The 11,995-nt window shown below is 45.5% G+C and overlaps 1 protein-coding gene across 2 annotated transcripts in view; it reads right to left on the bottom strand.

Moving 5' to 3' along the window:
- Window positions 1-8,510, bottom strand: part of Kiaa0100 (KIAA0100 ortholog) — a 29,896-nt gene extending 21,386 nt beyond the window's left edge. The window contains exons 1-15 of one of the 2 annotated variants that reach the window (XM_028759438.1): window positions 8,347-8,510; window positions 7,488-7,617; window positions 6,660-6,709; window positions 6,242-6,389; window positions 5,740-5,858; window positions 5,304-5,364; window positions 4,595-4,784; window positions 3,876-3,999; window positions 3,610-3,734; window positions 3,317-3,384; window positions 3,078-3,223; window positions 2,146-2,264; window positions 1,873-2,036; window positions 1,461-1,719; window positions 320-525 (exon numbers count right to left, since the gene is read on the bottom strand). In XM_028759438.1, the coding sequence (XP_028615271.1) occupies window positions 320-525; window positions 1,461-1,719; window positions 1,873-2,036; window positions 2,146-2,264; window positions 3,078-3,223; window positions 3,317-3,384; window positions 3,610-3,734; window positions 3,876-3,999; window positions 4,595-4,784; window positions 5,304-5,364; window positions 5,740-5,858; window positions 6,242-6,389; window positions 6,660-6,709; window positions 7,488-7,617; window positions 8,347-8,414 (1,977 nt within the window). In that variant the 5' untranslated portion in view covers window positions 8,415-8,510. The remainder of the gene's footprint in view (window positions 1-319; window positions 526-1,460; window positions 1,720-1,872; window positions 2,037-2,145; window positions 2,265-3,077; window positions 3,224-3,316; window positions 3,385-3,609; window positions 3,735-3,875; window positions 4,000-4,594; window positions 4,785-5,303; window positions 5,365-5,739; window positions 5,859-6,241; window positions 6,390-6,659; window positions 6,710-7,487; window positions 7,618-8,346) is intronic. The other variant, XM_028759439.1, reaches the window with a different exon arrangement.
- Between the last annotated feature and the right edge of the window lie 3,485 nt (window positions 8,511-11,995).

The raw sequence follows: 11,995 nt of genomic DNA on the forward strand, positions 1-11,995 counted from the left end.
CAAAAAAAAAAAAAAAAAAAAAAAAAAAAAAAATTAAAATGACCCCAGAGCTTGGAGTAGGGAAAGCCAAAATGGGTACCACTGCAACAATAGTTACAAATGGGAATTTATTGAAGCTAGAAATATGAAAATTTAAATGTTCTCTCTATATTTTGCATATATTTATAAGAATACAGTAAAATGTTAAAAATCTTAAAAGGAAGGAAAGATGGACAACAGCTGTCATTTTCCTGTGAATTTTATAACATTAGTCAAAAAGCCTAAAAAATGCTTTAAGTGGTAGGAAAATACAGTCTGACCCACGGCCCTAAAGCATTACCTCTAGAGAGCGGATGCTGCTGTGGTAGGTGAGGGAGAGCATGGAGAGGCCCAGCACTGGCCTGGGGATGTCAGGAGCCTTGCAACAGGGCTGCATCTTCTCTGTGACTGATTTTACTAATGCAAGCACAAGTCCTTGAATCCCCACAGTGGAGGTCTCAGCACTACCCAAGACAGTCAGTGTATCCAGTCGTATCTCTGAAGCACCTGGCATCAAGAAACCAAGACATTCTAAGTTCTGAATGACAACCTGTCCTGTCATTTCTTATCCCTTTACTGTCTTTAGTCCTAACACTTCCCCTAAGTGATTTCTAGTATGTTAGGAAAACTTTCTCTTCTCTTACCTAACTAGATCTGGCAAAGTCAATGAACTTTCTCATTTAGAAATTATCCATACTGCTGGGCGGTGGTGGCGCACGCCTTTGATCCCAGCACTTGGGAGGCAGAGGTAGGTGGATTTCTGAGTTCAAGGCCAGCCTGATCTACAGAGTGAGTTCCAGGACACCCGGGGCTATACAGAGAAACCCTGTCTCGAAAAACCAAAAAAAAGAAAAAGAAAAAGAAAAACCAAAAAAAAAAAAAAAAAAAAAAAAAATCCATTCATCATTTACTTCCCAGAACTAACCACAAAAAAATAAAAAGCTGGTTGAATATCTTTAATTCCAGCATGAGGGAGGCAGAGTCAGGAGAATTTCAGAGTTCAAGGCCAGCTTGGTCTACTGTGAGTTCTAGAATAGCGAGGACTACACAAAGAAACACTGTCTTGAAGGAAAAACACAAAACAACAACTACTACTACTACCAAAAGGAAAAGAAACCAGAAAAGACAAAGCTATGTAAGAGCCAGACACACCTATAAGCCCAACGTTTGTTAGGTTGAACTGGAGAAGTTTAAGCTGGAGAGCACACTGGACAAGATCATTCATTAAGAGGAAAAAAATCAAAACAAAAGAAACGCTAGGTGGGCCTCATTCTCTTGATCACATCAAGGCTAAGTCTTCTCATTTGTGTCTGTTTTTAATATTTCCTTCTGAAAATACACTAAGAAGTAGCACAAAGCCTTTCTAAGTTTCATCAAACTTCCCAGATAATAAGCTTCCTTAATGAAAAGAAGAACTTCAGCAGACTTCCTGTTCCACTTACCAACCAGTGCAGAAAGAGTGAACAGGTTCATGTCTTCCACCTTCAAATCTACCTTCCACAGTAAGGTCACAGATTCTCCAACTGAAGATTTCCTACAGACAGCTGGCTTTTCAGATTGTGGAATCACCAAGGAGAGGATTCGAGACAGACACTGGGCACAGATGTCTGATATTTCTACCTGAAGTCCTCGAATAGTACAGTCAAGAAAGAGAGTATTGGATTGGGTGCTGGACAAGCCCAAGGGCTGGTTATAACTTCCCTAGAAAAAAAAGGAAACCTACTGAAACCATGCAATTCAAAGTTAGAAGACCCTGATGCAGCAGCACCCATACCAAGAACACACTCAATACTCAGAAGCATGTCAGGATAGGGAGCTCTGCGGACCCCTACTCACCACACAACACCCACCTACCTGTAGTGTGAAGGAGTCCAGAACAAGTGCTTCACCCCAAACATGCATATTAGGTGGATGTGGTGCCCGCTGAATGTGGGAGTCACTGCCCACACGCCAGCAGAGATGATCTACAGTTAGGACTGCCCGCTGATGGATACTCTGTGGCCGGAGGTGCTGGTAGTCTGAAACCCGTGGTAAAGAGGTAAGTCAATTAAGGTACTGTGGCCACGAAACAGGCATAGCTATAACCAAAGGGCAAATCCTCATTTCCTTCCCATCCCTGAGCCTTACCCAGGGAGATGGAATTGAACCCCAATGCAAAAGGTGGTGTATCTCCAAGCTGAATGGAAACGCTGACATTGGAGACTGAGGTGCTGAAGATAATGGGAGCCAGGATCTGAGGAAAGGTTCTACACAGGGATAAGACTGACATCATTATAATAGCCACTTCCTGTCAAGGAACAGAGTTCTCCAAGCTGTTGATAATTTAGTTTTGCTGTTAACCTTAGGCCTGGCAAGAGTCACAAAGTACAAGTGAAATCTATGAGACTTCTGTCCCTCCCAATGAGAATCTGAAGGAACACCAGAAAGACTGAAGACAAAGTTTAAAAAAGACAAAATGGCCAGGCAGTGCTGGCGCACACCTTTAATCCCAGCACTTGGGAGGCAGAGGCAGGCGGATTTCTGAGTTTGAGGCCAGCCTGGTCTACAGAGTGAGTTCCAGGTCAGCCAGGGCTACACAGAGAAACCCTGTCGCGAAAAACAAAACAAAGTAAAACAAACAAACAAACAAACAAAAAGGATGAAATTACAAAATTTAGACATTAATAGCAAAATAAAATGAATATTGGCAACATCACAAGGTTCATCCTAATAACAAGAAGCATCACTTACAAATCACTTTCTGTGTGCAGATCAATGCAAGCACTACACAAACAAAAACGGTTCTGCAAATCTGACAGCACACCTTACAGCCCAAGGCAGGTGAGATGCTGTTTTTCACCTCAGTCTGCTTCTTTCATATAAGTAAGGCACTGTGTTGGGCACTGAGAATGAAAACATGAAAATGACATCCTCATACCAACAAAGGATATAATCCCTGTAACAGGGAAGATCTTCTGAAATGAAGATGTACAGAACTCAGACAATTAAATACATGTTTAACACAAGATGCCACTTTGAACAAAAAGAATACAACTGATGAGAGGTGACTTAAAACTCACCTTTTCTTCCTTTGTTTAAGATCAGGTGAACTAGCTCCTTGGGTCTCCAGTGCTAGCATAAGCAGCCAGTGAGAGAATTCCTGGTGTCGGTAATGAATGATACAGGTGTTCAGAACTAGAGAAGCTGAGAGGTCGATGGTGGTTACCTGGGAATGAGAAGACCCCAAGTGTGGGCTTTACTCTCAGAACTGGCCACACAACAACGTGAAGAGAGCAGACAAAGATTCTTGGCAGCCCACCTGAACATTAGCCTTGAGGGAGTTGAGGCAGACAATCCGTTGGCGACTCTGGGACAGCAACAACCCGTCTGTAAGAAGCCAAAGAACAGATGAGGGGAAGCCACAGGGAAGACACAAGGTATAACTAGGAAATGGGCAAGTACAGGAAGATGAAGACATTGTTATCAACACTTTGAGTCAGGGTTATTTTCTCATCTTCTCTCCTTCCACCCAGTGATATTAAACTATGTAGGGGACTAACACAGAATGCCTGGTCCTCCCATCTCTTAGTACCAGTAACCCCTTCCACGAACCTTCTAATAGGAGTTCAGTGCTCATCTGTGCCATATCATAGTTCGCTGTAAAGCTTCGAAGAGGCAGTTGGTCCTCATCACGGTGGTACAGGAAGTGCAGCCGCTTCAGTGTCCAAGTCAAGTGCCTGGACCAGAGACAGATCTTCATCAGAAGCACCTGGCATGCCTCTCCTCCTTGCTCTCCACAGACAGGCTAAGTGAGTGCTAAGACTAGCCGTGGGATCCAGCAGACACACTATCATCCCACAGTCTCAGTGGGACCTTACCGTTTTTGACTGTTCATAGACAACACCACACTTGTGTTCTCCATCTTCACCTTGACTTGGTCTGGCAGCCACTGGAGGAGGTATAGGCCAGGCAGAGTTGGTTCAGCAAAGTTCTCAGTCAAATCTGGAAATAAGAATGAATAATATACATAAGAACCCGATAAATCCTTAACATTCTCAAATCCTCCCAGCCCTGTCCCTCTTTAGTCAACTCCTCACACATATAGGAAGGTAAGAAGATAAGCTAAGCAAATGCCTAAGTGGGCACAAAGCCCAAAACATCACAGACCCAGGTACCTGATATACTTCTTTTCCCAGACTCTAAAAGCATAAACAGTAAGGTGAATAGTTAGGTATAATGGAGACAATATGGACTTGACTGTCAAATAATTTACCCTCACTTTCGCTAACTATAAGACATCAGCCAAGTCAGCTAACTAAACTGTTCTAGGCTTGTTTCCTTATTTGTGAAACGAAAAAAAAGATAGTAAAAATCCACAAAAAACACACAGTGCTAACTCACAGTAAGTAACTACTAAATGTAAGTCCTTTGACTCAGAACAAGGAAATGCCTATTTCCTCTTCCTCTACCTAGTCAAAGGTCATAGTGTCTAATGACTCACACCTCAACAAGTGGTGAAGCCACTTGTTTTTCTACTTCCAAAATAATCCCTACAGCAGACTACGGCAGACAAAAAACTCAATGACTGAGGCTTTACCTGAACAAGAAACAGATTTGGAAATCCGGCCTGGGGCATGACACAGGAGTTGACTATGGAAGAGACCTTCATGTAGCTCCGCGTGGAGTGTCCATACATCCACCGTGACAGCCTTCAGATGCCAACTGCTGATGCCGACCTGCAGGCACAGGTCCAGGGCCAGTGACAGCTCTACTAGGCATGTGTCCTCCTGTGAAGGGAGTTTTCAAATTTTAGATCAAAGTGTAATGGCCTGGAACCAGTGTGGTAGTACACACCTATAATCCTAGTACCTCAAGAGACTGAAGCAGGAGGCCCACCATGAGTTCAAAGCCAGACTGGGCTACACATCAGGCCAACCATAACTATACATGACAAAATAGTCTCCTCAAAACAAACAAATAAAGCTACAACGGTTAGGAATACTGGTTCAAGTTGGGCAGTGGTGGCGCATGCCTTTAATCCCAGCACCTGGGAGGCAGAGGCAGGCGGATTTCTGAGTTCGAGGCCAGCCTGGTCTACAAAGTGAGTTCCAGGACAGCCTGGGCTACATAGAGAAACCCTGTCTCGAAAAACCAAAAAAAAAAAAAAAAAAAAAAAAAGGAACACTGGTTCATGCCTTGGAAAAAACACCTGAAAGGCACAGAATCTAAAAACACAGGTACCCTAAGCTCCCTCATATTCATGCTCAAGAGGACATGAAGCAACAGAATAGCCACAATGTACTCACCAGCTGACCACTCTTCAGGACTTTGCTATTGATCTTTGATAGGTTCACTTTACAAATGAGACTGGGTAAGAAAAGAAAAAATTAAAAGCATTTAATCCAGGGGTAGTGGCATACCTCTTGAATCCCAGTACTCAAGAAGCAAAGACATGTAGGTTTCTGTGAGTTCAAGGACAGTCTGATCTACATATAGTTTTAAAATACCCACGGCTTTATAGTGAGACCCTATTTCAAAAACAAAACGAAAAACTCTTGACCCCTTTGCTCACTCTCTCTATTAATCTGCTGGGTAGAAAGAACAGGGCAAGCAGAACAGCCAGTCTTGACTTCTCAAGGCTGCATAGAACGAGAAGCTGACGCGTAGATAAAGGCTTCCACACTCAATTTCTCTCAAACAACTCCAACAGGGACACACCAGCCTCTTCTACCTGCCACTTACCTCTTCCCATCACTGTCCAAAAGAAATCTGCTTCTACTCATCTGGATGTGCCACAAGGACTCAGAGGTAGCCACCTTAAGAACCATGATGTTTATGGCATCTACATGAATGGAGAATAGCTGGAAGGGATAATAAAAATAAACAATATTTAATATAAAGGCATCATTCTTCTCTCCCAGCTGAGAATGGAAGATCTTAGCTTTTATCGCCCCAGATAGTAAAATAATCTCCCACCCACCCTCCAAGTCCAAAGCCAACCAACCATCCCTGAAATGCAGTTAAGAACAGCAGAAGTTGGGGCAAAGAGATGGCTCCTTGAATAAGAGCCCTGGCTGCTCTTCCAGAGAACTCGGGTTCAAGTTCCAAACCCCACAGAGGAGCTCACAAGTGCCTGTTAACTCCAGCTCCAGGAGATCTAACACTCTCTTCCAGCCAGCGAGTGTACATATGCGTGCATACAAAAATATTTAGCTTTTAAAAAGAATAGTAAAAGTAGTCTCACTTGGCAGAAGATCTTCAACAAGGACGGGCTGAGGGACAGTTCCTTTTGCTCCACCTCTGTGTTCTGAGAGAATGGGGCAGACAGGCTAGAAACCTTCTGCAGGTCTGTCCTGATGCGCACTTCTCCAAAGCACAATGCCACATAGTGTCTGCCCAGAAGAGAAGCCTCATTATCATCTGGTCTGTCCCTTTCAGAGCAGCCTCCTTCCCTCCCTCACACTCTCCCAGTCCCTTAATAGCTCAAATAACAGAGGAAGTTGTCTTCAGCATGTCTCACAAAACAGCACTTGGACTAATAGGAGACTCCAGCAAGAGTGTCCCTCCCACCTTGACTAAAATGTCTCCATAGAAGATTTTCATGATCAAAACTCAACCTCAAAACATTCCTCAAGGGCAGAGTAAGGACATGGAGTACTCACGGCAGATCATGGCTAAGGAGTTTGCTGGAAACCCACAAGTTGTCAATTTCCTAAAATGACAGGAAAGACAGCTGTGTACCTGGTTGCTGGGAAGGCAACAATGGGCAGGTTTATGAACCAGCAAAGGTCCTAAAGCCCAAGAGAAGGGAGTTCTATTGGCCCTCCCGCCGAATATAGTGTTTCCCTGGTTTCTCTGACCGGCACTGGCTATCCTGCTCCTCATGATGATGCTAGCTGAGTTTGCTTAGCAGTTCTCTTTTTATGGACATGTTGCCACACTATTTCCTCTCTTAAATTAGAACAGTGAGTTTGCTGTTTCCTGTTATCTTTCTCTGGTTTCTTCTGTATCTTTCCTCCATACCCTGGATACTATGTCATTTGTTTGGTACTAGATACTAAGGAGGACCCAGCAGATACCAGGCTCTACCACTGAACCACTACTCCAACTCATTTTAATTTTGAGACAAGCACTCACTAAGTTGCCCAGGCAGGCCTTGAACTTATAATTCTCTTTGTCTCAGCCTCTTGAGAAGCAAGGATTACAGGTTTTTACCACCAGGTCTAGTCCCATAAATACTTTAAACAACTTGCATCAATTGCAGGGTCCCCCAAGTAGCTCCTAGGAGCCTCTTGACCAAAAAAAAGAAAAAAAAAAAAGTAAGGGTGGAGTTAACTAGGAAAACTACCCATGAAAGAAGCTAAAGTTTGAAAAGTTACTAAACTTGCGCCCCTCTCATTCTCATTCAAATTCATCCCCCCCCCTCTCCCTCTCTTTCTCTCTCTTCTCTCCCCCTCTCCCTCTCTCTCTCTGCAATTGCTGGAACTCACCACCGTCTGCTGGTGTTGCTGAAACTTAAGACTGACATTTTGGATCCAAAAAAATCGAAAGGAGCCGATCTTTAGCTCTGCCTGCAACTTGCGCTGACACCACCTGGTGGCCAACCGGACCACAAGCCACCTGCATAAAAACCAGTTAAGATTGTAAGACCCTCTCTTCTGTTTGATTCTAGAAAGGCCTTGCAATGGGTGGTATCCTGAAGCTGGATTTTTCTTAGGAACTTTCCGATTTTCCTAAAGTATTTCTCTGTCATACTCGTTTAGGCACAACAAAACTAGGCAAAGGAACCTCTAAGAGAAGTCAAAACAAAACAAAACAAACAAACAAAAAAAACAAAGAAATCATTAAATCTTTAGGAACCCAAAGTAAAAAGAGGTCCTCAAAAAGCAGTCGTGTTAAATACGTCATCGCACACTCCCTAGAGGGTCCCTGTCTGCGTCCCCACCCTGCAGACGCTTGCAGGAAGGCAGAGGTCACTCTCGGGACTGCTCAAACACCGCTCTGCCCTAGACAGCCAGTCCTCCTGACCTCTCTCCAGGGCGCGGCTGCAGGTGCCCTTCGCAATCTGGGAAGAGGACATGGAGGCGAATGGAGCAGTAAAGCGAGACCACCGAGGGAGGTCCCCTTCCTCACACTCATATACTGTTTCTGGACAGTGCATTGCTTCGGGTCCAGCCTGATGCTTCAGGGCCCCAGCCCCCACCTCGCCTTCCCTCACCTAAGCTGAGCGCCCCCTCCTGCTCGCGCCCCCTCCTGCTCCCACCCCCTCCGCCTAAGGCGCCCGACCAACCCGCGCCTCCTCCAGCCCGTCTTCCTCGTCCCCCCACCATGTAGCTAGAATGCCCTCACCGGCCTAGGAAGAGTGCGCTAAGCGCAACCAGCAGCAAGACCAACAGCGCGGAGAGAAATAGAGGCATTTAGGTCCGGGTCCGGCCCGGCCTGGCCCCGACCCCCGCCATGCCGGGCCCCGACGCCGGAACCGCACAGCGCCGCGGCGGGCCTCGGTCGCGCACGCACACGCAGGGCGAGGAAGCGTTGGTGCGCGCGCGCATCCCCGCCCCGGCGACTAGTCGACCAGCCGGCTGTCTCCCTCCGCGCCCCGCCCCACGCGCGCGTGCGCGAGCACTGAGGGCCGACCCGCTGCTTGCGCTGAGGGGAGGCGTGGCTCGGGAAAGGGAGGGCGGGGTGGACGCGAACGCGCCGACCTGCGCGCTGTCCCTAGAGCGCAGCCTGCGCGGCACACTGCGGAGCTCCGGGTTCGCGCAGAGGGCGGGGGTCAGAGTCCTCCCGGGCTGTCGGGGCGGTGACGGTGATGGCTCATTTCCACCTCTTTGAGGTTCCACTTCCAAAACGCATTTCCTAAGGCCATGAAGAGTGGCTTCTTAGTGCCTGTTTTAGGAGCAGATCAAAGTTATGTGTCTGTAGGTCAGAAGTGATCCTGTCTGCAAAAGATTGCAGAGGAAATCAAGAAATAATTCTAAGACCTCAGCTATGGTCTCATCTCACAAGGAAACCAACCTTGTTTACAGTCTGAATACTGTTTCAAATAGTATCTTCTAACATCCTTCGCGCGAAGAGCCATTCTGTACAATTTATTGAACTTTTAGGTTTGCACGACTGTGTATAGCACCACCAAGAACTGGACCTGGGACAGGGTGAAATATAGAAGTAGTGAATATCCTTCTATCCTTTACAGATTATCTGGGAAGCAATTTTAATTACGTGAAATACAGAATTCAAGGTCAAATCAGGCCAGAGTGAATTTTGCTTTCTTCTTTGTAAAATGAAGGAAGTAGATAAGGTCTGTTATGATTGTTCTCATGAGTCAGTGCCTGACTAATGACTTACTAATACAGTACCAGATAAAGAAATTCAGATGGTTCCAAGGTATTATAGAGTATTTTGTGTTCTTGGCTCTCAGGTCCTAATCTGCATATGATTCTTCCAGATTTTACTCAGAATTTCTCTTTTGGCCCCTTCAAATAACAATTCCAGGGCCTCCTGTGAGATGGCACTACAGGTAAAGGCACTTGCTGGCAGGCCCAAGGACTTGATTTCCATCCTCAAAATCCACAAATTGTCCTCTGACCTACACACACTGGTTCATCTTCAAAATCTGCAGCCTTTCATTGAAGTGTGGTTTCTCAGTGCTCAGGTAGGGTCCAGGAACTCAATCCAAGTCAAGGAGAGGTGCCCCACAGCACATTTCCATACTCCAGTTCGTCTTTTGGGGGTCTGTGCATGCACCAGGGCTGGCAGAGTAACAATCCAACTGAAGCAAGAGGGACATCAGGTTCACCATGCCTCAGTCAGTAGCTGGCATTGATACAGACTTCTAGAGTCTGGAGTATGACACTGGGCAGTTTATTTTAGGCATATTTAAACACAGTTTAATTTGGGGAGAAAACAGGTTTTCAGATGGTACTTAATCCTGTGTGTGCAACAAAACATAAAAGACACGTTTACATCGAAAAGATGAGTTCTATTGACTGAGAAACAATGGTCAATATGAGGGTCTAGGAGGAATGAGATAAACATGAGACTGTGGGAGTCAGAGTGGTCCGGACCTACACATAGCACAGGGTTTGCCTAGGATGTTGTAAAGTACATGGGACCTCTTCCTTGAGGACAGGTTCCATTGACCAAGAAGCAGCGGTCAAGATAAAGGTCTAGAGAGGAACAGTTGGGATAAGCGAAATAGTCTGGGGGACTCCAGTGTGGCCTGGGCCTACAGACCACACAGGTTACCAGGCTATCAACAACATGCATTCCCAGATTTCTGTGTGGAAAACAGGTATACCTCTCCTCTGTTAAGGAGACATCTCTGCACGTTTAAACAGTCCTGGTTTCCCGAGTGCTTATCTGTGGGCACAAGAACCTTGTGTTCTCCACATCTCTCTCTCAATCTGTTCACTCAGGCAAAATGGCTATGCTATCGATTCCTTTCTTCTCTCTCCACTCCGAGCTAACTTGCAGCTTGAAATGTTTTCCTTTTATTTTCACTCTTTTTTCTTTCCTTTTCTTTTTTCTTTTTGAGATAAGGTCTTAGTTTGTAGCCCTAGCTAGTCGAGAACTTGATATGTAAACCAGTCTGGCTTCAAACTTGTAATGATCCTCTTACATTGAGCCCAGTGGCTCCTGAGTGCTGGGATTACATGCATGAACCACCATGACCCCAATATTTCTGAGACAGGTTCTCCTTATGCGACTCAGACGGACCTGGAGCTCATAGTCCTTCAGTCTCAGCCTAAGTACTTCAGTCTAAGTATTACGATTACCTCTGAAATAGCTGACTAATTTCTCCCAGCAAGAAGTCACTCCAGGGGCTGGAGAGATGACTCAGGTTAAGAGCACTGACTGTTCTTCCAGAGGTACTGGGGTCAATTCCCAGCAACCACATAGTGGCTCACAACCACCTGTAATGGGATCTAATACCCTCTTCTGGTGTGTCTGAAGACAGCTACAGTGTACTCAAATAAATCTTTTTTTTTTTTTTAAATAAAGAAGTCACTCCAAGCACTTAGAGATTAATAAAGGAAACGGTAATGCTCGCTGATGCATCAGCCTTGAACAGGGATTCTTTACAGTGTATAAAGGTTTGAGCTATAACATTGCATTGATACATACACGTTCATCTATAAATCTCTTTTAGTTTCCAGACACTTTGAATAATTAAACATATTTTACAGAGACAAAAACTCCAAGTTTGGTTGTTCATGACAAACAGGGAGACTTATAATTTAAAGATATTGTCACAGCTTTCTCCAGACGGACTGGAGCTGCTTTCCCCTGACAGAGTTATACTCTTCCTGAGAAGAGGCACAGGACGTAATGAGCGACTGTCAGTGAGTATCATCTTCTCTGATGCCTAGCAGAGGTAAGCTCTTTTTTTATCCCTTGGACAGAGTTTAGAGCAGGCTGGCCTGGCTTCTGCCTGGTCTCTGCCTTCCACTGGTGAGGCAAGTTCCTCTTTTTAACGGGAAGGAGCCTAAGGGCAGCTAGGAGCTGGGGTTGTTTCCTTTCAACTGCCCAGCTAAGCAGGGCTTCTTCAGCTCAATTTTTCCTGTTTGTAACTAAAATGTTTCTATGCAAACTAATTGGTAAAGTTTTTTATTTTGTTGTTTTGTTTTTGGTTTGTTTTTGAGACAGGGTTTCTCTGTGTACCCATGGCTGTTCTGGAACTAACTCCGTAAACCAGGCTGGCCTCAAACTCTCAAAACTCCGTCTGCCTCTGGAGTTCTGAGATTAAAGGTGTGGGTCTCCATGGAAGTATATCACTTCTGTTTTCCCCTTCCACCACCGCCCATCACTTCATGATTTCTCTACTTCTTTCTGAACAGATACACAGAATCAATGCAAGAATAGTAGGATGAGCAAGGAAGAGCAGCAGCAGGGGTGGAGGGGCGGGGATGGAGGGGCAGGGGTGGAGGGGAGGGGGTAGAGGAGTGGAGGGGCGGGGGTGGAGGGGTGGAGGGGTGGGGGTGGTGGGGTGGAGGGG

Source organism: Grammomys surdaster, unplaced genomic scaffold (genome assembly GCF_004785775.1).
Source record: "Grammomys surdaster isolate TR1022 unplaced genomic scaffold, NIH_TR_1.0 126278, whole genome shotgun sequence".
Lineage (NCBI taxonomy): Eukaryota > Metazoa > Chordata > Mammalia > Rodentia > Muridae > Grammomys > Grammomys surdaster.